The sequence below is a fragment of the Eucyclogobius newberryi genome, unplaced genomic scaffold (genome assembly GCF_026437365.1).
Source record: "Eucyclogobius newberryi isolate DKJ021-1_F unplaced genomic scaffold, fEucNew1.0.hap1 SCAF_18, whole genome shotgun sequence".
NCBI lineage: Eukaryota > Metazoa > Chordata > Actinopteri > Gobiiformes > Gobiidae > Eucyclogobius > Eucyclogobius newberryi.
The window spans coordinates 5,471,248-5,484,933 of NW_027315812.1; the positions used below are offsets into that span (position 1 = coordinate 5,471,248).

A 13,686-nucleotide genomic window follows, 5' to 3' on the forward strand; every position below is an offset into this window, starting at 1 on the left:
CTTCTGAAAGTGACGCGCGCCTTTGTCTCGGCGCGAGGGGCTACACACCCAATTTCACCGTAACACCAGTAATCTGTCAATCTGAAGAACGAGTCAAGGAGGAAGCAGAGGAGAGCGGGAGGAAGGGAGGGAGGAAGCAGAGGAGAGAGGGAGGAAGCAGAGGAGAGAGGGAGGAAGCAGAGGAGAGAAGGAGGGAGGAAGCAGAGGAGAGAGGGAGGGAGGGAGGGAGGAAGCAGAGGAGAGAGGGAGGAAGCAGAGGAGAGAGGGAGGAAGCAGAGGAGAGAAGGAGGGAGGAAGCAGAGGAGAGAGGGAGGGAGGGAGGGAGCAGAGGAGAGAGGGAGGGAGCAGAGGAGAGAGGGAGGAAGGGAGGGAGGGAGGAAGCAGAAGAGAGAGGGAGGAAGCAGAGGAGAGAGGGAGGAAGCAGAGGAGAGAGGGAGGGAGAAGAGGAGAGAGGGAGGGAGGGAGGGAGCAGAGGAGAGGGAGGGAGCAGAGGAGAGAGGGAGGAAGGGAGGGAGGGAGGAAGCAGAAGAGAGAGGGAGGAAGCAGAGGAGAGAGGGAGGAAGCAGAGGATAGAGGGAGGGAGAAGAGGAGAGAGGGAGGGAGGAAGCAGAGGAGAGAGGGAGGAAGCAGAGGAGAGAGGGAAGGAGGAAGCAGAGGAGAGAAGGAGGGAGGGAGAGAGGGAGCAGAGGAGAGAGGGAGGGAGCAGAGGAGAGAGGGAGGAAGCAGAGGAGAGAAGGAGGGAGGAAGCAGAGGAGAGAGGGAGGAAGCAGAGGAGAGAAGGAGGGAGGAAGCAGAGGAGAGAGGGAGGGAGCAGAGGAGAGAGGGAGGAAGCAGAGGAGAGAGGGAGGGAGCAGAGGAGAGAAGGAGGGAGCAGAGGAGAGAGGGAAGGAGGAAGCAGAGGAGAGAAGGAGGGAGGGAGAGAGGGAGCAGAGGAGAGAGGGAGGGAGCAGAGGAGAGAGGGAGGAAGCAGAGGAGAGAGGGAGGAAGCAGAGGAGAGAAGGAGGGAGGAAGCAGAGGAGAGAGGGAGGGAGGGAGGGAGCAGAGGAGAGAGGGAGGGAGCAGAGGAGAGAGGGAGGGAGGAAGCAGAGGAGAGAAGGAGGGAGGAAGCAGAGGAGAGAGGGAGGGAGCGGAGGAGAGAGGGAGGAAGCAGAGGAGAGAGGGAGGGAGGGAGAGAGGGAGGAAGCAGAGGAGAGAGGGAGGGAGGAAGCAGAGGAGAGAGGGAGGGAGCAGAGGAGAGAGGGAGGAAGGGAGGGAGGAAGCAGAAGAGAGAGGGAGGAAGCAGAGGAGAGAGGGAGGGAGGAAGCAGAGGAGAGAGGGAGGGAGGAAGCAGAGGAGAGAGGGAGGAAGCAGAGGAGAGAGGGAGGGAGCAGAGGAGAGAGGGAGGGAGCAGAGGAGAGAGGGAGGGAGGGAGCAGAGGAGAGAGGGGGGAAGCAGAGGAGAGAGGGAGGGAGGAAGCAGAGGAGAGAGGGAGGGAGCGGAGGAGAGAGGGAGGGAGAGAGAGAGGGGGAGGGAGGGGAGAGTGAGAGGGGATGGAGGGGGTGGAGGGGGGAGAAGATGGCCAGAGGTTGAGAGCAAAAAAAATGAGAGAGATACAGATTGAAGGAGAAGGAGAAGATAAGAGAGAGTGAGTGAGGTGTGAGTGGAGCAGATGATTGATGAGCTGCAGGTTCAGAGACACAGGAAACACAGAAGGACGCTCAAAGAGAGAAGTGGACTCAGCCCGGAGTCATCCACTACAAAGAGGAGAGAGAGAGAGAGAGAGAGAGAGAGAGAGAGAGAGAGAGAGAGAGAGAGAGAGAGAGAGAGAGAGAGAGAGAGAAGGTGGAGAGGATGTTTTTTGCTCGATGTTGCTTGTTCTTCCATGTGCGCTGTACATTTATTTTGGTTAAACCTGTCGTCTTCAGATATAGGAAATAAACAGGAAGTAAACAAGAGTAAACAGGAAGTAAACAGGAACAGCAAGCATTTGATTTCACGGCTTGGCATGAATTTAAACTTAAAGTCCATATGAAGGTTTTTTTCTAATTATGACCTTGTTTGGTGAGATAAAAACTGTGTTAAATATTTATCAGTAGTTTTACTTTGTTTTACTAAGTTACAGTTTCCTGAGACGGAATCCCTCTGTGATGTCATCAGTGTGATGTCATCAGTGTGCGACACAGAGACAGTTTAAACCATGGTTGGACTAAATAAAGGTGTTTTATGGTCTTATTGTGTCGGATCAGAACTGTTGTGTCATTTGTGTGGAGTTTGGCTCTTGTTTACAGTCTGGTTGCTATGGTAACAGCTGTGACATCACCTCTACCTGTGTCATATTTGTGTCCAACCAGGAAGTACAATTATAACGTCAAACTGGGACAAACGGGCAAAATGTCTGGTTAAATCTGAAATATAATGTGTTCAGTGTGTTAACCTGTCGTAAAGACTTTAATATTTCTGGGCAAAACTTGCTCTTGCTTCTGAAAGCAGGAAGTGCACTGTTAGCATACTAGTCGTCGTTAGCTTTAGCGTGACGGCAAACCCTGCTGAATGGTTAGGAATGCGTACGTTCAGACCGCTAAAAACTGTTTAAATTAACCAGTTCCGCTTCGTACACACTTTACGACCAAACATCTGCACATTTAACGGGGCAGCGTGCGAGACCCGTCGCGTACCTTTGGTGAATCGCGGCGGGTTGTCGTTGACGTCCGACAGGGTGATGCTGACGGTGGTGGTCCCGGAGAGGCCCCCCATCTGCCCCGCCATGTCTTTGGCCTGGATCACCACCTGGTAGTTCTCCTTCACCTCGCGGTCCATCCCGGGCAGCGCCGTCTTGATCAGACCTGGAACACGAGACGCACACGGCGTTAGCACGAAGACGCACACGGCGTTAGCACGAAGACGAACACGGCGTTAGCACGAAGACGCACACGCCGTTAGCACGAAGACTCACACGGCGTTAGCACAAAGACGCACACGGCGTTAGCATGAAGACGTACACGGCGTTAGCTTGAATACGCACACGCCGTTAGCACAAAGACGCACACGCCGTTAGCACGAAGACGCACACGCCGTTAGCACGAAGACGCACACGGACACGCTAAAGGTTTGGCAACGAAAAACGTTCTAAAATCTGCAATTGAGGCAAAGGTGAAGTCGAACGTGACGTGATTTCACTGGAGGAACCGGGATGAAGCTCAGAATATCACAAAATACCGTATTTTCCGGACTATAAGTCGCAACTTTTTTCATAGTTTTGGCCGGGGCGCGACTTATACTCCAGAGCGACTTATATGTGATATTATTTGTTATTTTCACACTGACAACCACAAGAGGGCGCTCTAGGCTCTAAGCGACGCAGAAGAAGAATCTGCACTTCCTCTTCCTCTGGAGTTTGTGGAGTTGTTTAGAAGTGACACAGAGGAAGAAGAATTCAGTGGATTTAGTGATTTGGGGTAAAACTGATGCTTTGCTAAACTTGTTAGCATGTTCTTTATGCTATAGTTATCTGAATAACTGTTCATATGTTACGTGAACATACCAGACACTTACCACAGTTCTGTCTGTGCCTCATGTAGCTGAAGGTGTTAGCGTTAGCATACATCATGTAGCTGAAGGTGTTAGCGTTAGCATACGTCATGTAGCTGAAGGTGTTAGCGTTAGCATACGTCATGTAGCTGAAGGTGTAAGCGTTAGCATACGTCATGTAGCTGAAGGTGCTAGCGTTAGCATACGTCATGTAGCTGAAGGTGTTAGCGTTAGCATACGTCATGTAGCTGAAGGTGTTAGCGTTAGCATACGTCATGTAGCTGAAGGTGTTAGCGTTAGCATACGTCATGCAGCTGAAGGTTTTAGCGTTAGCACACGTCATGTAGCTGAAGGTGTTAGCGTTAGCATACGTCATGTAGCTGAAGGTGTTAGCGTTAGCATACGTCATGTAGCTGAAGGTGTTAGCGTTAGCATACGTCATGTAACTGAAGGTGTTAGCGTTAGCATACGCCATGTAGCTGAAGGTGTTAGCGTTAGCATACGTCATGTAGCTGAAGGTTTTAGCGTTAGCATACGTCATGTAGCTGAAGGTGTTAGCGTTAGCATACGTCATGTAGCTGAAGGTGTTAGCGTTAGCATACGTACACCTATTCACCATGTTCTCTCATCTGTTATTATTTTAAACTGCATTTCCAGAGGAAATGTCTGTTCATGCTCTTGGATTTGATCAAATACATTTCCCCAACAATGCGACTTATACTCCAGTGCGACTTATATATGTTTTTTTCTTCTCTATTATGCATTTTTTGGCTGGTGCGACTTATACTCCAGAAAACACAGTATGAATTATCAAGCTCTCAAACACACGTGAGCGACATCAGAGCTTCAAACACATTTCTTTGTTTAATAGGAGTTTGTGACGGACACTTTGCTTTCTGATGAAGGCACAATCCTGATTTATACTTTGTTTTATTGGCAAAATAATCACAAAAATGTCGACACCACAATTGTTTTTTTCCATTTTACCTCCAGATTTATTACATACAACACACAAATTGCACTTATTGTGAAGCTCAAATCCAATTTTTAGGCTAGAAAATTGTATTTCTTGAACATTTAGACCCTGGAAATGGCTTTCTTTTTGTTTAAAGAGACGTAAAACCCTTAAAAATGTCATTTGGTTCACATCATTTTGACATTTTGAAGAATCTGCATTTGAAAGTGTCCATGATTCAAAGCACAATTGTGTCATAAAAAGAGCCGTAGGAGATGATAACGTGGCTCAAAATGGCTGCACATGTGGGATGGGGCGGTGAAACGTCTCGCTGTAATCACGGTCTGGGCTCTGGCTCCGTTTCACTCAAACAAAGGGAAAAGACAGAAAACGCGGTGAGATTAGCGGCGGATTAAAGCTGCTAATGTGGTTAATCCAGATGTGTGTGGGCCGGGCCTGGACCGCTCTGCTCCAGGAGGAGGAGCCGTGTTTACAGGAGCCTCGCCATGGCAACCAGACACGTGTGTGTGTGTGAGTCAAACATCTCATTATGGATCAGGAGGAAGTCTTTAAAACAGAGACTTTCACCTGCACAAGACGCATAAAAGCAGACAAATCTGACTAAAAGTGATGCTGAAATATGAATCCATCTAAACCAGGTCTAAACCAGGACTAAACCAGGTCTAAACCAGGTCTAAACCAGGACTAAACCAGGTCTAAACCAGGACTAAACCAGGACTAAACCAGGTCTAAACCAGGTCTAAACCAGGTCTAAACCAGGACTAAACCAGGTCTAAACCAGGACTAAACCAGGTCTAAACCAGGTCTAAACCAGGTCTAAACCAGGACTAAACCAGGTGTAAACCAGGACTAAACCAGGTCTAAACAGGTCTATTCTCAGAATGTTGCGTTCATGTTCTACTGCAGTATACATTTCCTCCTCGCGGCTCGTGCTTCGCTCTGATTCGCACGTTCAGCCTGGAAAGTGGAGGAATCTGTCAGTGCTCTTTATTTACCGATCTTTTTGTGATTATATTTCTCCCGTGTCGTTCCCGTCGTGCTCTGCCTGCTCCACCTGCCTCGCCGCTCGTTTCTTCTCTTTTACGAGCCTTCAAATTCAAAGCACAGACACGATTTAGATGCACCTCCACCGGTCTTGACTTTAAACGCCACACGCGACGGCGGCGGGAAAGTGCCACGGACGCTGATAAAAAGTGCACTTCCTGTTGGTTGAGTTCCACCTCTGCTGCTGATGAAAAGTGCACTTCCTGTTGGTTACGTTCCACCTCTGCTGCTGATGAAAAGTCCACTTCCTGTTGGTTACGTTCCACCTCTGCTGCTGATGAAAAGTGCACTTCCTGTTGGTTACGTTCCACCTCTGCTGCTGATGAAAAGTCCACTTCCTGTTGGTTACGTTCCACCTCCGCAGCTGATTAAAAGTCCACTTCCTGTTTGTTACGTTCCACCTCCGCTGCTGATGAAAAGTGCACTTCCTGTTTGTTACGTTCCACCTCTGCTGCTGATAAAAAGTGCACTTCCTGTTTGTTACGTTCCACCTCTGCTGCTGATAAAAAGTGCACTTCCTGTTTGTTACGTTCCACCTCTGCTGCTGATGAAAAGTGCACTTCCTGTTGGTTGCGTTCCACCTCTGCTGCTGATGAAAAGTGCACTTCCTGTTGGTTACGTTCCACCTCTGCTGCTGATGAAAAGTGCACTTCCTGTTGGTTGCGTTCCACCTCTGCTGCTGATGAAAAGTGTACTTCCTGTTGGTTGTGTTCCACCTCTGCTGCTGATGAAAAGTCCACTTCCTGTTGGTTACGTTCCACCTCTGCTGCTGATTAAAAGTCCACTTCCTGTTGGTTGCGTTCCACCTCTGCTGCTGATGAAAAGTCCACTTCCTGTTGGTTGCGTTCCACCTCTGCTGCTGATGAAAAGTGCACTTCCTGTTTGTTGCGTTCCACCTCTGCTGCTGATGAAAAGTGCACTTCCTGTTTGTTACGTTCCACCTCCGCTGCTGATTAAAAGTCCACTTCCTGTTGGTTACGTTCCACCTCTGCTGCTGATAAAAAGTGCACTTCCTGTTTGTTACGTTCCACCTCTGCTGCTGATGAAAAGTCCACTTCCTGTTTGTTGCGTTCCACCTCCACTGCTGATTAAAAGTGCACTTCCTGTTTGTTACGTTCCACCTCTGCTGCTGATGAAAAGTGCACTTCCTGTTTGTTACGTTCCACCTCTGCTGCTGATGAAAAGTGCACTTCCTGTTGGTTGCGTTCCACCTCTGCTGCTGATGAAAAGTGCACTTCCTGTTGGTTACGTTCCACCTCTGCTGCTGATGAAAAGTCCACTTCCTGTTGGTTGCGTTCTACCTCTGCTGCTGATTAAAAGTCCACTTCCTGTTGGTTACGTTCCACCTCTGCTGCTGATGAAAAGTGCACTTCCTGTTGGTTGCGTTCCACCTCTGTTGCTGATGAAAAGTGCACTTCCTGTTGGTTACGTTCCACCTCTGCTGCTGAAGAAAAGTGCACTTCCTGTTGGTTGTGTTCCACCTCTGCTGCTGATGAAAAGTGCACTTCCTGTTGGTTGCGTTCCACCTCTGCTGCTGATGAAAAGTCCACTTCCTGTTGGTTGCGTTCCACCTCTGCTGCTGATTAAAAGTCCACTTCCTGTTGGTTGCGTTCCACCTCTGCTGCTGATGAAAAGTGCACTTCCTGTTGGTTGCGTTCCACCTCTGCTGCTGATGAAAAGTGCACTTCCTGTTGGTTACGTTCCACCTCTGCTGCTGATGAAAAGTCCACTTCCTGTTGGTTGCGTTCCACCTCTGCTGCTGATTAAAAGTCTACTTCCTGTTGGTTACGTTCCACCTCTGCTGCTGATGAAAAGTGCACTTCCTGTTGGTTACGTTCCACCTCTGCTGCTGATGAAAAGTGCACTTCCTGTTTGTTACGTTCTACCTCTGCTGCTGATGAAAAGTGCACTTCCTGTTGGTTGCGTTCCACCTCTGCTGCTGATTAAAAGTCCACTTCCTGTTTGTTGCGTTCCACCTCTGCTGCTTATGAAAAGTGCACTTCCTGTTTGTTACGTTCCACCTCCGCTGCTGATTAAAAGTCCACTTCCTGTTGGTTACGTTCCACCTCTGCTGCTGATAAAAAGTGCACTTCCTGTTGGTTGCGTTCCACCTCTGCTGCTGATGAAAAGTGCACTTCCTGTTGGTTGCGTTCCACCTCTGCTGCTGATGAAAAGTGCACTTCCTGTTGGTTGCGTTCCACCTCTGCTGCTGATGAAAAGTCCACTTCCTGTTGGTTGCGTTCCACCTCTGCTGCTGATTAAAAGTCCACTTCCTGTTGGTTGCGTTCCACCTCTGCTGCTGATGAAAAGTGCACTTCCTGTTTGTTACGTTCCACCTCTGCTGCTGATAAAAAGTGCACTTCCTGTTTGTTACGTTCCACCTCTGCTGCTGATGAAAAGTGCACTTCCTGTTGGTTGCGTTCCACCTCTGCTGCTGATGAAAAGTCCACTTCCTGTTGGTTGCGTTCCACCTCTGCTGCTGATTAAAAGTCCACTTCCTGTTGGTTGCGTTCCACCTCTGCTGCTGATGAAAAGTGCACTTCCTGTTGGTTGCGTTCCACCTCTGCTGCTGATGAAAAGTGCACTTCCTGTTGGTTACGTTCCACCTCTGCTGCTGATGAAAAGTCCACTTCCTGTTGGTTGCGTTCTACCTCTGCTGCTGATTAAAAGTCCACTTCCTGTTGGTTACGTTCCACCTCTGCTGCTGATGAAAAGTGCACTTCCTGTTGGTTGCGTTCCACCTCTGTTGCTGATGAAAAGTGCACTTCCTGTTGGTTACGTTCCACCTCTGCTGCTGATGAAAAGTGCACTTCCTGTTGGTTGTGTTCCACCTCTGCTGCTGATGAAAAGTGCACTTCCTGTTGGTTGCGTTCCACCTCTGCTGCTGATGAAAAGTCCACTTCCTGTTGGTTGCGTTCCACCTCTGCTGCTGATTAAAAGTCCACTTCCTGTTGGTTGCGTTCCACCTCTGCTGCTGATGAAAAGTGCACTTCCTGTTGGTTGCGTTCCACCTCTGCTGCTGATGAAAAGTGCACTTCCTGTTGGTTACGTTCCACCTCTGCTGCTGATGAAAAGTCCACTTCCTGTTGGTTGCGTTCCACCTCTGCTGCTGATTAAAAGTCTACTTCCTGTTGGTTACGTTCCACCTCTGCTGCTGATGAAAAGTGCACTTCCTGTTTGTTACGTTCTACCTCTGCTGCTGATGAAAAGTGCACTTCCTGTTGGTTGCGTTCCACCTCTGCTGCTGATTAAAAGTCCACTTCCTGTTTGTTGCGTTCCACCTCTGCTGCTGATGAAAAGTGCACTTCCTGTTTGTTACGTTCCACCTCCGCTGCTGATTAAAAGTCCACTTCCTGTTGGTTACGTTCCACCTCTGCTGCTGATAAAAAGTGCACTTCCTGTGGGTTGCGTTCCACCTCTGCTGCTGATGAAAAGTGCACTTCCTGTTGGTTGCGTTCCACCTCTGCTGTTGATGAAAAGTGCACTTCCTGTTGGTTGCGTTCCACCTCTGCTGCTGATAAAAAGTGCACTTCCTGTTGGTTGCGTTCCACCTCTGCTGCTGATAAAAAGTGCACTTCCTGTTGGTTGCGTTCCACCTCTGCTGCTGATAAAAAGTGCACTTCCTGTTGGTTGTGTTCCACCTCTGCTGCTCATAAACACGTTTGAACGGCTTTCGGGCCCCGACACTCGCAGCTGCAGGAGTATTTTTACCGCCAGGAGCCGCGGGGGTCCGAACATTCATTATGCACGGAGCAAACACACGGCTTTTCTTATGTAACGGCGTCCACGGCGACGGGTGCGTGAGTCACATCCACTTCTCTATAATAAGGATATTTTTAGACTTTGCGGGCGACTTTGCACGAGGACGGATGGCGAATGGCCTCCTGCTGGTGCCAGAGTCAGGACTAAACATGGACCGGCCTCCTGCTGGTGCCAGAGTCAGGACTAAACATGGACCGGCCTCCTGCTGGTGCCAGAGTCAGGACTAAACATGGACCGGCCTCCTGCTGGTGCCAGAGTCAGGACTAAACATGGACCGGCCTCCTGCTGGTGCCAGAGTCAGGACTAAACATGGACCGGCCTCCTGCTGGTGCCAGAGTCAGGACTAAACATGGACCGGCCTCCTGCTGGTGCCAGAGTCAGGACTAAACATGGACCGGCCTCCTGCTGGTGCCAGAGTCAGGACAAAACATGGACCGGCCTCCTGCTGGTGCCCATTTTATAATGCTTATTTGCTTTTTTACCTGTTTGTTTTGTGATTTTAATGCATTTTTCTGTATTATTTTGTACAAATGGTGCTTTATAAATAAACATGCCTTTTTCCCTTCAAATTGTGTCCATGACAACGGCGTGTTTGTTGCTTAAAGGACACGTATTTCACATTATAATCTGTTCTTTTCATGGCTCATTCGCGCTGCTGCAGTCGATGACGAGCTGAGGCAGAAATACTGCACTTTTTACAGACTTTAGCATCATTTACAGAGCAATAACAGCACAAATAATGCAGAATGTTTGTCCTTTAACACTGTCAACACAAACAGGAAAGAGGAACCTACACTTTTACTTTGACACTCTACAATATATGACTCAAATGGAGGAAAAGTGTCTGAAAACGAATCCCGAGTCGTCCAATCGTGTTCAAACGCTCAGAGTAAATGTAGCTCCGCCTCTGCCGCACATTTTGTTCCACGGAAGCCAAAAAAATAATGACACGTTTCTTCCCGTTTTCCCCACTCGGTGCAAAGTGCCGAACGCCGCGCTCTCGTCGGACGCGCCGTTCATTCCCAAATCAAATTTTCAAGTCGTAAAAACCCACTCCCGCCACCTCCGTTTCCGTGGCGCCAAAAGTCGTCGCCAAAGTGCCATTTTCTGCGGGTGAAAAGTGGAGTCCCGTGTTTGTCTTAAAAACCACGGTGAAAAGCTCTTTTCATATTACTCTTTTATGAAGTTGTAAATAAATATCCGGAGAGGTGTCGTAAAGGTCTTCAAACGCTGCAGGAATAAACTGGAAGTGTTTCTCTTAACGAAGGTTTCATAAAGCCAGACCTTTCAATCTCTAAAATAGAATAAAAATAAACTCTGTTCCATCTAATAATCAAGGCTTTCATGCTTCGTACAGATTTATATGGGCATTTTTCTCCCACAGAGACGTAAAAATCAGGCCTTAAAGTGGCTCTTACACACACCAAACTTTACACTCTTGAACTCAGCGTGATTTAGACAGAACGTGCAGAAGGATTTGTTCATATCTAATTCAAAACCTGATTTATCATAGTTTAAAGCCTAAAATGTTTTGAAAAATTAGAATTTTTTTTCAGATTAACTTTTTTTTTCATAATTTACTAAAAAGTTCAGTAACAATATACAAAATACCTTGAATTTATAAAAACTACAACTAAAGTGCCAAATTGACCAAGACTTTGTATTTGAAAATGGCTCCGTCCATTTTTCAGATTTAAATGTCCCACAAAATAACCTGAAACCGTTAGAAAATAACCTGAAACCATCAAATAATAACCTGAAACTATCACAAAATAAACTGAAACTATCACAAAACAACCTGAAACTATCACATAATAACCCAAAACTGTCAAATGATAACCTGAAACTATCACATAATAACCTGAAACTATCACATAATAACCCGAAACTGTCAAATGATAACCTGAAACTATCACATAATAACCTGAAACTGTCAAATGATAACCTGAAACTATCACATAATAACCTGAAACTGTCAAATGATAACCTGAAACTATCACATAATAACCTGAAACTATCACAAAATAAACTGAAACTATCACAAAACAACCTGAAACTATCACATAATAACCCAAAACTGTCAAATGATAACCTGAAACTATCACATAATAACCTGAAACTGTCAAATGATAACCTGAAACTATCACATAATAACCTGAAACTGTCAAATGATAACCTGAAACTATCACATAATAACCTGAAACTATCACAAAATAAACTGAAACTATCACAAAACAACCTGAAACTATCACATAATAACCTGAAACTGTCAAATGATAACCTGAAACTATCACATAATAACCTGAAAATGTCAAATGATAACCTGAAACTATCACATAATAACCTGAAACTATCAGAAAATAACCTGAATACAAAACATTTTGGCCGTTTTTACACATAAAATGCCTTCGTTCTACATGAAAACGTGACATGGTGAAAAACGTGTAATACATTTTTTTCTTACATTTATGTGAGGAAACGACAGCAGAAGTTTCACGTTGATACCTTAAAATTTAAGATTTTTTCCTATTCAACTGCAGCGTCTTAAGTTGTCAACAAAACTCAAAATACAAAAGAAAACCATAAAAAAACACAGATATAAAACACTTTGCAGCTCAGACAGTAAAAACACACATGCACATTTATGGGTTGAGGTTTCTGTGATTAATTAGTGATATTCAGAAGGTTAATTACGCTCTGGCTGAAACAAGTTAATTGGAACTAATCAATCACCGAGATAATCCTCAGAGCACATGTGCAGAGCTCTAACACAAGCTGCTCTGCTTCTAAAAGCTCATTTGAGAGGGCGGAGCATGAACGGGCCTCTGAACATGCCCACAGACTGTGCAGCTGCAGGAGAAGAAGACCCAAGCTTCCTGCAGTACTGCTCAGCGGCCTGTTGAGGGCACTGCGACTTCAGCCGAGCTTCGGCCGACAGAACTATTTCAATAAAGTTGTGATTAGGGATGTCAAGATGATTGAATTAAAAGACTATCGGGATTATTTAGGTCACAATTTAATCGTAAAGACTAAACAAATTATGATTGTGACATTTTTAGAAGAAAGAAAGTGTTTTATTTAAAATTCAGTTGACGGAAAAGTGACAATTTCCGAACTAAATTACGTCTTTTTTTTAATTTTGTGACAATTTTAAAGCAAAATTTAGTCTTTCCTGCTCAGTTTTTCCTCAAAAAAGTGAATCTAAATGTAAAATGCTTTTTCATCTCGCCGTTTGTGTGAAATCAATCAGAAAGTTTGGAAACAGAAAACGAGAAGAACATTTAGGAATTATAATCGTGACATCCCTTCTAACGCGCCCACACACGGCCCGGTTTGCGGTTCGGTCTCTGACCTGTGTCGGCGTCCACAGAGAAGTACGGCTGCCCCTCCAGGATGCTGTAGACCACACGGGCGCTGTTCCCGTAGGTGGCGTCGTCGGCGTCCGTGGCCGTCACCTGGATCACCGACGTCCCTGCAACGAGAGGACACAAGGGGGCGCAAGAGAGCACGGGTCAGAGGCGTTCAGGCACAAGGAAAGGACCAAAGGACAAGCGTAAAAGTACAATGTATATATCTGTACTTTACTTAAATACATTTTACAGTTGTTACCGTATTTTCTGAACTATCAGGCGCACCTTTTTTCATAGTTTTGGCCGGGATGCGACTTCTACTTATATTTATACTTATATACTTATACTCCAGTGCAACTTATATGTTTTTTTCTTCTCTATTATGTATTTTTTGGCTGGTGCGACGTATAGTCCAGAAAATACGGTACTTTTACTTCACAACATTTGAGAGCTGTACTTTTTACTTTTCAGTCTGTTTTGTTTTCATTTATTCTGAAACATTTTGAGTTCAAGTCCCAGTTTTGAACAAACACTAATATAGATAAAAATGTCTCAAGATCTGTGTGAAATACTTCTGGAGTCATAAAAAGTAGCGCATTACTTTTACTTAAGTATTTTGCTCATGCATCTACACTTTGACATAAGTTACACGTTCACAAGTTTGAGAAATAAATACGTTTATTTAATTTAAAACAATAAACATCCCCGAAACGTCGCAATTTTCTCGTGTAAAAAATACTTCCCTCTGGATTTCAAGGCGGAGTATTCTATTGTATTCCACGTTTTCACTAGATTTATATTGGAAAAAAATACACTTATTTTACATTTAGTATTATTTTCTTTATTTTCTTTATTGTATTTATTCCATTTTATGCATTTATTAATAAAAAAAATAGAAAAACAAAGAAAAAGACAGAATAAACAGCATCAAAAATTCAATAAAAAAAAACATTTTTACATAAAAGGCTTTGTCCAGTGTCCGCAAAACACTAAATTGAAAGTATTTTTTTTTTTTCAAATTATGCCCAAAGGGTATTTTATATTAAA

The 13,686-nt window shown here is 45.6% G+C and overlaps 1 protein-coding gene across 1 annotated transcript in view; it reads right to left on the bottom strand.

Moving 5' to 3' along the window:
* The window catches only part of LOC140364317 (cadherin-6-like), an 87,942-nt gene that overhangs the window by 38,737 nt on the left and 35,519 nt on the right, over positions 1-13,686 (bottom strand). The window contains exons 3-4 of the mRNA XM_072450414.1: positions 12,642-12,761; positions 2,655-2,822 (exon numbers count right to left, since the gene is read on the bottom strand). Coding sequence (XP_072306515.1) covers positions 2,655-2,822; positions 12,642-12,761 — 288 coding nt within the window. The remainder of the gene's footprint in view (positions 1-2,654; positions 2,823-12,641; positions 12,762-13,686) is intronic.